The 13,819-nt window shown below is 40.9% G+C and overlaps 1 protein-coding gene across 1 annotated transcript; it reads left to right on the top strand.

Moving 5' to 3' along the window:
• The first annotated feature begins 5,147 nt into the window (after nt 1-5,147).
• alas1 (aminolevulinate, delta-, synthase 1) lies at nt 5,148-13,259 on the top strand. Its single transcript, XM_080424458.1, has 11 exons — nt 5,148-5,332; nt 7,222-7,454; nt 7,786-7,971; nt 8,287-8,433; nt 8,611-8,830; nt 9,310-9,494; nt 9,643-9,822; nt 10,850-11,014; nt 12,014-12,282; nt 12,459-12,621; nt 12,897-13,259. Exons 2-11 carry the CDS (start codon nt 7,253-7,255, stop codon nt 13,055-13,057), a joined length of 1,878 nt encoding a protein of 625 aa, XP_080280584.1. The 5' UTR covers nt 5,148-5,332; nt 7,222-7,252; the 3' UTR covers nt 13,058-13,259.
• The last annotated feature ends 560 nt before the right edge of the window (nt 13,260-13,819 follow it).

Genomic DNA, 13,819 nt, shown 5'->3' with positions numbered 1-13,819 from the left:
CTAAGTTATAACTAAGTATAATTAAGTTCTTCGTTATTTTATAGAAACTACCAGATGACGTTAGATATTAATTAATTGTTTTCCAACCACTGCTACAATGCTGTCATAACTTCATCCATGTGTGTTTTGGTGCTTTTGTCTTCCTGTCTGATGTCATAGTCTGGCCTCGAAGTTCTTTGATAGTACCTCAGGTTACTTTATCCAGGTTTATATGTTTGTGTTAGTAGTCCAAGTTGTATGGTTACCATTGTTGGCAATCTGACATCATGGACTCCATATTTGGACATGGCTGACACAGAACTCCATATTTGGCATGGATAACTCATCGTGACCTCATCATGACGACTGGTGTAAATGCAGATAAACAGTATAAAAGCAGGCCATTCTCAGGCATTCAGATAGACCTTTACCCTCCATGTATTGGTAACGTAGAATCCCTGTCTTAAAGACTCACCAAGTGTTTCTCACTAGAACTACACTCAGTACCTACGATTGCTGTAGTCACCTTTGGATCACTCACGGGAGGCAGACATCGTATTTTACAGTAAGTATTACAGTAAAATAATAGAATATTACAGTATTGTATAGTAAAGTATGAATATGTATGCTTATGACTAGACAGTATATCACCTGCAGTGAATACAACAATGTGTTAATGTCACAGCATGTCTCATGGAGTAGATCAGAACCGCCCCACACCTCCCCTCAAAAGTTGACAATTCTACCGTACAATTCAAAATCAGACCAAAATATGTCTGTAGGTGTGCAAATGGACCTTTTCTTCTAATAGCCTACATGCTGTGGCACTAACACATAATTGTACAACATATTATGGGCTATTGGGTTGTACGGTATAATTGTAATTTTTTGTTGGGGGGTTCTGATATACTCATGAGACATGCTGTGACATTGTGTGACACATTGTTCCATTGTAATAAATATTGTATAGTAGACCTATACCATATTTGGTATTTGGTATTATTTTACATTTTTATTTTACATTACACAGTAGGTTCTGTCCTTTGTTATGTATGAAGCATGTGTGTTTAGCAAAATGTACCATCTGTAATGTTTAATTGTGTTGGGTACCAATCACTTAAGTTGATTTGCTATTAGGCCTATTTCATGGTCTATATTCACATTTGAGTATACTAATGCAACAATATTTGCCTCAGATGTTAGGTATATCAATATGTAGCCTATATAATATGACAGTTTGAGAGAGATTGTGTATTGCCAAAATGAATATTTATATATTTATGTATTTTTTGTATTTCACATTCATACATTTATGGCCTGTGACAAAATAAGTTTATTTTAACCCAAAGCCCGCAAGTGTGTTATATAGGCCTAAGCACAAAAAAAACAAATGTAGCCTATAGTGTCCAGATGTGTTAATGAAAAGTCACTTTTTTTGTGGGTCACGTATTCACGTTATGGCTTAGCCTACTGATGTTCGCAAGCACAGGATCACTCCACATGCCTCCAAGACCCGTCACAGACTGTTGATCAGAGCTATGGCTATGTTTTAGGCATCTTACCCCACCTCGATCAGTAATCGGACTCTCGGTTTGATTGATTCTCTGAATCGCCTATCAGACCCTCAGCCTGATCTGGCAGGTTGCCATAGCAACCAGATACAGGAAGTCTGACCTCTTTATCACATGACCGAGGTTGGGAGGTTGGGAGGATGTGACTAGAGGTTAGGCCGCAAAGCAAAGCGGGGAGGAGAGGAGCCGAGAGGAGAGGAGAGGCCAGAGAGTCCGGACTTCGCATGACGTGTGTGCAGAGCTATAATTAGGCCAGGTCGCTGTCAAAGTTTACATTGAGGGTAATGATGAGGGAACAACTGACAATATTGTTTACACTGAACTATTTTAATTAACTTTGAGCCAAGAGGAGGAAATTGACTATTTAGAAGGGATGACAAAGGAAATGTTCAAAGACTATGATGAATTAGAGCGCTGCAATAGTGTCTTGACTTTGAGCCACGCAAATGCCAGGCAGGTAGAAAGAGAAGAATTGGAACAATATAAGGTTAGGGCCTAAATGTGAGGGCCACGAAGCATCTCCTCACACCAGGCTTTGGCGTTTTGGGTCTCTTTTTTTTTTCAACAATATGTTTATTTATTTTCTTTTACACACAATACAACAACATATGATACAATAAAAAGAAAACAGAAAACAAAGATGAACTTTTACATTAAATTATACAAGACAATTATTGAAATGACAAAAAGACAAAACAAAAACAAAGACAAAAGAAAAACATACATAGGCATCAACACTACTCCTCTCCAGATTCTTCCATTAAATGTGGCAGATTATTGTTTTCCATGTATTGAATATAGCAACCCCACACCTCCTGAAACATCTCTTGTTTGTCCTTAAGTATGTATGTGATTTTTTCTAGAGGTAGGCATAAAGACAATTCCCTGAACCACTGTGCAATGCTTGGTCTGTCCGGCCTCTTCCAGGTCAATGCAATTACTCTTTTAGCTTGTAAGAGACAAATGTCTATGAATATTCTATCACTACGCTTTATTCTTTGTCCAACTGGGTAGAGGCCTAGCAGGAAGAACTTAGGTTCTGGTACAATGTTAATTGAAAGTATCGTTTGTATTTCCTGCCCAATCTCCCTCCAAAAGTCCATCAATCTTGGGCATGACCATAAGCAGTGGAACAATGTACCTCTATCTTCACCGCATCTGGTGCATAGGTCCGGGATATTGTTATTAAACTTATTAAGCTTCACAGGTGTGATGTACACTCTCATGAGCCAGTTATATTGAAGGAGTTTTAGGCGTGTATTCCCAGTCTGGGATTGAGCCAGTTTACAAGCTGTACTCCATTGCTCCACTGTTAGGTCCTCCTGTAAGTCTGCTCTCCAGGCATTAAGCCTATGCTCAGAGGATTCCGGAGAAAATGACATTAGCAGGTCATAAAATTCTGATATTATTCCCCTTCCGAATGGATTTCTAACCAAAACTCTCTCCAACACAGATAAGGGAGGGGCCAGCATGGAGTGATCCTGGTTAGCTCTAATAAAGTCCCTCAATTGCAGATATTTGAAAAAATGGATGCGAGGAATATTATTTTTCGTAACGAGTTCTTCAAAAGTCAGCATGCTCCTATTAGCACCAAAAACATCCCTCATTTGCCCCACTCCCCTATCAGCCCACAATTTGAGTTTTGGGTCTCTTGACCTGTATTTGTTAAACTAGATGTGAGGCCCTGACATCGAGTCTATATAATGCACATGATCCTCATGTTTCATACCAAGAAAAGGGGCATGAGCCAAACTTTGGCTGCTAAAGGGTCATAAATACACTTACATTTAAGTTACACTCAGATGGTCATGGTAGGCTATCATATTCATATCCCATAGCTTCACTGTATTTGCACTTTCTTCTTTACCTCACGTTTGCGTGAAATATTCAGTGCTGTAATGTTAGCTGTAGAATACAACTCTTGTAGACGCATTTATGATTCTGACTACTTTTGATTTATATCTCTGCCAAAATCTATTTCCAGTTCAATGGGTCTTTTTGAACACTAGAGGTCGCACCTAGACTGCAAATAGCGTCCAAAACGCCACATCAGTCACATATCCTAGGCTACACTATAATCCCTTCAAATCGGATTGTGTTTGTGAAGAAAAATGCTGGCCATCAAATATTCCATATGCTACGTTTGTGACAGTCCAAGATGCCACAATAAAGCGGCTTTACTAAAATTGTGTCTTTAAACCACAATTTAGAATAAATGAGATTCAATGAACATTGTGTATCTCAAAATGACTTAAAATAATATATTATCTAAAATAAATGATTTATCTCAATAATTGAGTTACTTTCTCAAAAACAATTGAGATACTGAGTCATTATTTCGAGATCTCTCATTATTCTGAGAATATTTCTCGTTATTTTGACTGAAAAAGGTTCAGGGACTGTGCACAAACACAAGCACAGCTACCAGACAGAAACCCCATTGGATTATAAGAAAACTAAAAGGAAGCTACCTGACATACTGGAAAGAGACAACCCATAACCAAAGCAAAATGGAATGCTATCTAACCCTAAATAGAGAGAAAATACATTTGGCAGAAATACCTGAGCACAGTGAATGACCCAAAACTATAGGAAAGCCTTGACAGACTCAGTTAACACAGCCTTGCAGTAGAGAAAGGCCACCAGACAGACCCCGCTCCCAAGGGAAGACAGACTGTGCATCCACTGCACATAAAATGTGGTGGAAACAGATTAGAGCTACACTTTCTAACCACCTGCCCACTATACCAAGACATCAGAAACACATATACTTCCCACATACACACAAAGCAGTGGTGTAAAGTTACTAAGTACATTTACACAAGTACTGTTCTTAAGTACAATTTTGAGGTATTTTTACTTTACTGGAGTATTTACAATTTTCAGTAGGCCTATACTTCTACTCCACTACATCTCAGAGGCAAATATTATACTTAATACTCCACTACAATTATTTGAAATTTTTAGTTACTAGTTACTTTGTAGATTTTGAAAAAGTACTCACATTTCTTACTTAAGTAAAAGTATAAATATTGCAATGTAGAGAAACACTCTGTTACAAGTAAAAGTCCGGGAATTCTAAATGAACTTTTAGTAAAAGTACAAAAGTATTGGCATCAAAATGTACTCAAAGTACCAAAAGTAGAAAGTACTCATTATGCAGAAGGGCAGGTCTCATTTCACACATTTTCAAATGTATAAAATATGTATACAAATCTTTTGAAAATAGCAGATTTACAAGCTCTCAATGTGTCAATCACGATGCATTGTATTTTCAAATGGCTGAAGTGGTTAATGTATGTTTTGTAATAATAATCAAAATATACATGTAACTAACTAGTAACTAAAGTTTTCAAATAATTGTAGTGGAGTGGAAAATTGGAAATACTCCAGTAAAGTAAAAATACATCAAAATTGTAGTTAAGTACACAACTTGAGTACATGTACTTAGTTACTTTACACCACTGGGAAAAAGTAGGGGAAGGGCGTTATATTATACCTCGATGGGGAAGGGCCGTCTGACGTCAGTAAACGTGTCTCGCGATAACCGTCTGACGTCACGTTTCTTCTTGCTCTTATAAGCCGGTTGCATCTCGTCGTCCTTTGGTTCGTCCTCAGTGCAGGATAACACGGCTGTGATCTTTATACTTCACCTCCTCTAGCCAAACACACTGTGCACTTTACTGGCTGCATTTCAACTGACAAGCTGTTAGTTTATTTATCAAGCACGCCGACCTGCTAAGAGGACATTTCTTTCTTTTTTTAAATATTTTCTCGCAAAGGTAAGATATGCCTCTCTCTCTCTTTCGTCATCATATCGGTCTCCTTGCCTAACACTAGCTTAGCTTAACCTTTAGCTATTGTTAAAGTTCCTGTCAGAACTACACTCTGTTGTGTATCGGCACTGGTTGACGGACTAATAATAATGTAATCTAACAATTACAAAACGTGCTTAATATCGAATTGGTTGACAAATTAACAAATGGCCAACAAATGTTGACAGTTAACCTTATGCACAAGCTTTGAATCATCTGTACTTGTAACACTAGCTCTGGTCCATAGGGTTAGAAGGGTTTTTCCTTAACGCTATGGTACTTCTCTGTAGTAAAAATGTTTTTAACATTTTCGCTACCCACCAACACAAAGAAAAGAAAATGTTGACAGCCTACTTTCCGTAGTGGGAACACTCGGAGCCCCCCACCTCACGTCTAAAATACACTTTTTGTCCAGAAAAGAAAATATTTCACCGGAAGGATTTTTTTTTCTCCAATAGAAACATTCCATTAACCAGATCTGTAGGGGGCGCAGTGGAGTTATTTTCCTTACAGTGAAATATTTTATTTTCTGCCCAAAAAGTGTATTTTAGACGTGAGGTGGGGGGCTCAGAGTGTTCCCACTAAGTAAAGTAGGCTTTCAACATTTTAAAACCGTCTTTGTTTTGGTGAGTAGCGTCTCGAAAGTGATATAGGGACTAGGGAGAACTTCTAACGCTATGGACCAGAGCGTTGTACAACACCCAAACGGGCCATAAACACAGTTTGGACTGCGACGTTATGAAGTAGCCTACACACTATGCTATATAGACTGATGCTTGTACGACAAATTGCGAAAATAGGCGATCCACTGCCATTGTTTCTTACATTTACATTGTTTGAGTAAAAGATGAACAGAAGACTGTATATGCCGCTGGGGCGTGAATGTACGTATAATATGTTATGAGGAGACTCACGAGAGCTGGAGTCCAATGGCAGACAGCCAGGCAGGAACTGAGGCTCGTGTGACTCGCTGGCAGACTTAATTTAGAAACGACCTACACATGGGACTGTGTGACTGAGAATGTTTATTTATTCACACTGCTATCTTATCTATGTCCGCGCGGAAGGCCTTAAAGTAACTCCGATTGGTGTGGACACACATTCTCCGTTTTGGACTATGGACGCTTGCTAGTTAATCGTCGTAATCATTAATACATGTTAACACAAGTATCCCCCACAAGAACGGCTATATCTGCTATTTTGGTCATTGATTCGCTGTCCTTTGCCGATCTCTAAAATGTAGACCTATATCTACAGTAGCCTACATAGACTTGTTGTAAGAACATACCGGACCAAATAGTGTATAATAAATGAACATCTTGTTAGCTTTGAGTCACAGCGATATAACAAATCTTATCAAATGGGTGTCCATGGCCTAATGCATGTAGTCCTTACAATTAAAAAATAAATATGAATAAGATGATTAGTTAAGAATCACTGTCCTATGGATGGAAAGACGTTGGCTAATGTTTCTCTATTCATGGGGCAATACACTTTCACCTGTTGATCAGGACAGGACACACCTGTTGCACCAAAAGAATGCAAAGTGGAAGTGTAAAGTAAACAAATGCAGCCAGGGAACTACTAGGCAAATACACACTGCGTTTATACTACTATTTATATACTTTGCTGCAGTCAATGTCTCATCGAAGTGGCAATAGAATATTGAAGTGAAGTCCTGTGCTCTATATCCTGCACAATCATTGCTGTCATCAGAAACATTACTTGAAAATGTGCTTCCCCAGAGATAAAGTCTGTTGGTCTAATCCTTTCTTGCCACTTTCAGGTAAACATTAGTACTGTTCTGTACCTCAGTCTCAACACTGTATTATTTCCATTCTGTCTCCTTCTCCCAGGCTTTTAAGAAAGTCACCATAATTGTTGACTATGGATGTGGTAGTGCGTCGTTGTCCGTTCCTGGCCCGTGTGCCCCAGGCATTTTTTCAGCAAGCCAGGAAGACCATGGTGGTTTATGCCCAGCAGTGCCCCATCATGATGGACCTGGCCTCCAAGCCTCTGGCCCCAACACTGGTTCGAGCCCTGTGTTCCTCCTCGTCCCACCAGAAGACGGAGGACATCATGTCTGCCGGTGAGTGTGTCCTCAGTTATTTAAATAAAAAAAAATGCATGAATTTTAGTTGATATTGTACCTGCTAATTTTGAGCAATATATGTGTAAATGAATGAATGATCGAAAGATATATCTAAAAAACATTTAGGTATAAAAAGTATTATTTGCTTTCCCTTTAACTCATAACGTTCAGAAGTATGACTCAATGAATGAAGTCTATTTGTGATTTAAGGAAGTTACGAGAAAATTTGTTCTGACACGTTAGATACTGAGTTTTGGTGCATAAATATTGACACAAATTATCTGTGTGTGTATCTTTTGTTCTAAACCTTCCTCTCCTTTGTCTCCAGGGCCTAAGCAGTTACAGGAGGAGGACCAGCTGCCCCCTAACCACCCAATGCCACCCTCTGGCCAGGCCGCAGCCACCAAATGCCCCTTCCTGGCTGCTGAGATGGGTCAGAAGAATAGTAGCGTGGTCCGTGAGGTCAGCATGGAGCTCCAGGAGGATGTCCAGGAAGTACGCACCGTCCAGAATGGTAAGATACTAATCAAGTTGTTCTGAAATTATCACACTTAGAAATATGCAGTTGGGAAATGCCGACAATTGCCTGAAAGAACAAATAAAACATAGTGTGAGTGATTGTTTTTACACATCTGGGATTTATATATAAAATCCCCTGTTCACTTCACTTCAAATTGATATTCCTACTTTGGCCATCTTATGTCATGCTTATGTTGTGAGTTGCTGGTTGCATGTTCAAATCTTCACATGGACTGTAGTTTAAGATGAATAATGTAAACTACTGGTTTCTATACTCTGCTGAAGTCCTGTGCTCTTCTGTATGTTCCAGATGTGTCCCCTGTCCGTCTAAAGCAGCCCTCAGTGACCAATACCAACAAAGTTGGTGGGGGGGACCGTGCCACTTTGATGAAGAACCTCCTGAAACAACGGCCCAAAGGAGTCTCTCACCTCCTCCAGGACAACTTGCCTAGTCATGGTGAGTTAGTTTAAGTTAATATGAACCTTGAACCCTAGCGTCAATATTCTGGGCATGTCATAATAGGCAAACATTCAGAGAAAAATATGTAAATATAACATACCTGACCCTGTTAAACACCATTTTTAATAATGACCTTTTTATTAACTAACCTCTCCCCTTCCCCTTTTTTAACAGTCTCCAACTTCCATTATGATGGATTTTTTGAGAAAACTATCGAGGAAAAGAAGAGCGATCACACTTATCGCGTGTTTAAAACTGTTAATCGGCTGGCCACTGAGTTCCCCATGGCAGAGAACTACACTGAATCCATGGAGTACAAGAAGGAGGTGTCTGTATGGTGCAGCAATGACTACCTGGGCATGAGCCGACACCCACACGTGGTGCAGTCCATCATGTAAGTATTGGAGGAGACTTGTTTATATGTGTGTATATTTGCGCGTGCATCTACTTGCAATACCCGTGGGCAGCCCAAGTGTTCTGCTGCTAATTGGCGATGGTGCAACCAGCACTAGGCTTATACCTTTTGTCACGCTATTGGGTGTGTGTATTTACATGTGATGCAGCATCTTGTTGTCTGTACACGAGCGATACCGATACCCATGGGTGGTCAAGTGTTATTGTGCTAATCAGCTTCTTTGTGGCTCTTCCAAAGGGGTTTCTTCATTATATTTTTGATCAATCACTTTTGTTTAGAGCTTATCCGATCATTAAAAAAACACGAGAAATCCTAATGAGATGTTTACTAGAGGTGTATGGGTATATCTATTATATATCTATTTCTAGCATGGAATATGCAGGATGGACCACATCCGATGCAATACACATGGAACTCTTAAATGTGTGTGTTTAAATAAATTTGTTTTGGTTTTGAAGGGATACATTGAAGAAGCATGGTTCGGGTGCAGGAGGTACCAGAAACATCTCGGGGACCAGCAAGTTCCACGTGGAGCTGGAGCAGGAACTGGCTGACCTTCACGGGAAGGACGCCGCCCTCCTCTTCACTTCCTGCTTCGTTGCAAATGACTCTACTCTCTTCACCCTCGCCAAGATGCTGCCAGGTAATTAAACTAATTCGCTGTCTTAAGGCCTAATTGACACCAAAATGGGAACAATTCAAATAAGCTGTTCTGGTCTTGCTTGGAGGCTAACTTACTAAACCAGTTTTGTTTCTTGTTCTCCCTCCCATTCTCCCCCTTTCTCTGTCAGGGTGTGAGATCTACTCTGACGCAGGCAACCATGCATCAATGATCCAGGGTATCCGGAACAGTGGCGCCAAGAAATTCATCTTTCGCCATAATGACGTGGCCCATCTGAGAGAGCTGCTACAGAAGGGAGATGCCACCAAGCCCAAGATTGTGGCTTTTGAAACGGTTCACTCCATGGATGGTCAGTGTCTGATGGTTCTCTTTCTTAAACATTATGACAATATAATAAAGTTTTCTATATTTGCAGATGGGTGATCATGACATAATTTACCGACATACAGATATTTTAACTTCTGTGGGAAAATAATATTAACCATGCAGGGGTGAAGGCAAGGCAGAGCCTGCATAGCCTAAAAAGGGCCTCGCACTTAAAAGTGCATTACACTGCCAACCCTTTTTTATGCGCTGTGTCCTCCTCAGTTCTCCCTCTGCATCCTTTCTTACATGCACTTATAGCCAAGTCGGAGACGGATGCAACCACACCCAGGTCCTTGTTATTGTCCTAACACAGGCATGAGCCCTTGGGCTTCTAAGTTTGACATGGTCTAATCAGCTGTTCAGAACAGCAGGTGGGTGGAGTGAGAAGTCAGGCACACCGGAGCCATCGATAGATGGAAGAAATTAGTGAAAGGAATACAAAGTATTGATATTCAGTAGTTACATATTTCTACGACAATCTTAGACCCAGATGTCTTCTTTGCACAATACGTCTGTGAAGGTCAAGTGTCCAGAATACCTTGATATCCGTAACGCAGTGAGTCAGGCTATGTTAAGTGGGTTCTGAAGGGTCTCTGTGGAGTACTGGTGCTGCGTCATCACTCCAAGGACTGTTTATAAGGGCACTGACTCATTTCATTGCGTCAAATACAAACTACTCTGGTGGTTATAACTGATTTTCCAGTTATTTGTAAGGAATGTGAACAGTTCATATAAATTACATCACTGTGTTTGAGTTTGGGAAACTAGTGTAAAGCCACTTTAACCACTTTCAGCCTGGCGTCTCTATTTTGACCATGTGATTATAGGGCAAAAATTTACAAAAAATGAGATGTGCAAGCTCACAACGTGTGACATCGCTTGTAGATTGCCTATTTTCGCTATTCATCGTACAGCAAAGTATACCGTATAGGGCTTAAGTGATTAACTTCTGCTGACCCTCAGTTGCTAAATGGCTAACCTGTTTATTTTCTCCCTCCGTTAATCCACAGGTGCTGTGTGTCCACTGGAGGAGATGTGTGATGTGGCCCATGCGTTTGGGGCCATCACCTTTGTAGACGAGGTTCACGCTGTGGGGTTGTACGGCTCCAGGGGAGGAGGCATTGGGGACAGGGACGGTGTCATGCACAAGATGGACATCATCTCAGGGACTCTAGGTAAGCATCTTGTTTCTAATTGAAAATAGACTATTGATTACTATGTTTTTCAGTGTGGCCCTGTAGGAGGCTAGCCGTCTATACTGTAGTGGAGTGTGTGTCTCTGGTTGTCAGGAGCTTATTTCTGATCTGCTGGACAGATCAGTGCTAAATTGGCCACACAAGTACCTCCACTAAAAGTTTTTTTTCACGTAACTTAAATTCTAGAATATAGATGGAAGCTCTGGTCGGACTGAAACCTTGCCCAAATTTGGAGTCATACTGTATGTCATTGATGATTGACATCACAGGCTGGTCACGTGAAGTCAAGATTCACATTGGGCCACGCCGATCCAATCTGGATCCACATAGATTACATTTGTTTTGTTGTATTTTTGTGTCTGTATTGGCCAGCCATTGGGTTTATCTCTGGGACAACATTACATTTTATTGGCGATGCTCCTGGCAAACTTGTTATTGTTATGCACGGGGTCAGTCCTCAGTGATGGTCAGTTGGTCACCCAATACACCATGGGCTTAGAGAAGCTCTGCTTTAACCGGAGGTGTTCTGTTGTTGCTAGGAGACTGTCGGCTCTTGTGATTCTCTTATTGAATTTCCCTCGGAGCATGTGGCGAGAGGACAATTATTCCTTAGAGCTCAAGCAGCCTCTGCCACTTCAAAGTGATCCCAGTGTGTTCAGAATATTTGAAAACAGTTTCTCCCAAGAAAACACCTAAAACAGGAAAGTGACTTGTATTGCCTAAGCAATTATCCTCATCTAACCTCTCAAAGTGTCTGCTGCTGCTTATGAGCATGTGGAAATGCGTAGTTGCTGAAAAGCAGAAGGGTCACGTGTATACATACATCTTCGATTAAGAATAATATGCCCAAACAAAAAAGTCATGTCCTTGTGAGGAATCGGCCGTTTACATGAAGGGATGGAAATGCTGTTTTAGACTATGGATCGCCGGTACCATGTTAAAACCATACAGGGCTAAGTGCATATTATCCTCTTTCAGGCAAAGCCTTTGGCTGTGTGGGGGGCTATATCGCCAGTACCTCCGCCCTGGTAGATTCAGTACGCTCCTACGCCGCTGGTTTTATCTTCACCACCTCTCTACCGCCGATGCTGCTAGCCGGAGCCAGGCAGTCGATCCAGACCCTTAAAGGGGAGGAGGGCCGTGCTCTGAGACGCAAACACCAGCGCAACGTCAAGCTGCTGAGACAGTTGCTAATGGACTCTGGGTTACCTGTGGTGCACTGTCCCAGCCACATCATCCCCATCAGGGTAAGTTTCAGCAGCATTTATTGTCCTAAATGTGAACGTCGGACCAGTGGTTCTCAGAGTGGGTTCTGAGGACCCCTAGGAGTCCTTGAGTGTGTTCAAGGGAATAGTTAAGAGCCAAATGGACCCTTAAGGGTATGTAACTGGGTATGTAAATTAAACTACCTTCTCATTGACAGGTGTCTGACGCAGAGAAGAACACGGAGGTGTGTGACATCATGATGAGTCGCTACAACATCTATGTGCAGGCCATCAACTACCCCACGGTGGCCAGGGGTGACGAACTGTTGCGCATTGCCCCCACGCCACACCACACGCCTCAGATGATGCAATACTTTGTCGGTAAGAGGAAAAAATAAATCAGTCCCTGCCCGTCCGTACTGAATATTCCTATTCTCTTGATTTCTCTTAAATATTTCATCTTCATGTCTTGCCCTGTTCATGTCCCAGATTAGTTAGCTTTTAGATCAGCCGTTTTCACCTAATGTTTGCCAGTTTTTGCTAAATGCCTGCCTAAATAGTAGGGACACTGGACCATGTGGTTAAATAAACAAGAACGTGTTTCTCTTATCATTCCCTCCTAATTCTTCTTTTCTTGCATCTGTTGTGCCCTACAGAGAAGCTGACTCACACCTGGCAGGACGTGGGTCTGGAGCTGAAGCCCCACACCTCGGCAGAGTGCAACTTCTGTCAGCAGCCGCTGCATTTTGAGCTGATGAGCGAACGAGAAAAGTCTTACTTCAACGGCCTTAGCCACCCGATCTCTGCCTGCGCCTGACGGTGTTGGCCACTACCATGGCTGGCTCGAGAGGCCCGATCATGTGCACACTCGACAACCATTCCTCAGTCACTGTTATAGAATGTATTGTTGTCTTTAATACTGTATGTGTTCTGAAGATATGTTATTTAAAGAAGATATTTCACTATGTTCTATATATATATTATGGTTAAAATAAAAGGGGCAATTGTCTGCCACAAGAGCACTGAGTATGTTCCTTTTTATTTTCTAGTTTAACCTGTCAAATGAATTAGTTTGTCAGTGATGACTGATCGAATGTACCTGGATTCTACTCTACTACAATCACAGCATATGAGGTTCTTTCTCCTTATTGGATGAAATGGGTGACTCACCTGAAAATGTATTTTCTATTTATTAAAGAGCCGGACACTTGAACAAACACTCTAGTCTATAGCAATGATTACTATTGGAACGCTTTAACGTTTGAACAATAAACATTTAGTTTAAATCAAGTAATCACTTTTTTAAGTCAAATCACTGATATTACTGAATAAAGGCAGTGAATAGAAGCCTTTATGTAATAACCTGTTTGAGCAGGTATGTGTGGCCTGTTTGCCATTGCTCAGGGCTGTTTGCAACCATTTCCTCAAACGCACATTTGTTTAAACACACATGTACAAACATGATAAAACCACTCTGGGCTGTCTCCATATATGGCCATTAGAATAAATCCATAAAGCCATCAAACTACACAAATGACCCTGTATTTTGCTGGATGATGTAATTACCTCACAAAATGCT

This window comes from Gymnoscopelus braueri (assembly GCF_963280865.1).
Source record: "Gymnoscopelus braueri genome assembly, chromosome: 3".
Lineage (NCBI taxonomy): Eukaryota > Metazoa > Chordata > Actinopteri > Myctophiformes > Myctophidae > Gymnoscopelus > Gymnoscopelus braueri.
Note: the sequence above shows the minus strand (reverse complement) of the source record. Positions and strands in the feature narration are given on the sequence as shown.

What these genes read in the sequence shown, in the direction of transcription:
- alas1 (XM_080424458.1), top strand. Translation starts at nt 7,253, where the DNA reads ATGGATGTGGTAGTGCGTCGTTGTCCGTTCCTGGCCCGTGTGCCCCAG. An exon ending in CACGTGGTGCAGTCCATCAT is followed by an intron (nt 8,831 to 9,309) that starts GTAAGTATTGGA and finishes TTGGTTTTGAAG; the next exon opens with GGATACATTGAAGAAGCATG. An exon ending in AACGGTTCACTCCATGGATG is followed by an intron (nt 9,823 to 10,849) that starts GTCAGTGTCTGA and finishes GTTAATCCACAG; the next exon opens with GTGCTGTGTGTCCACTGGAG.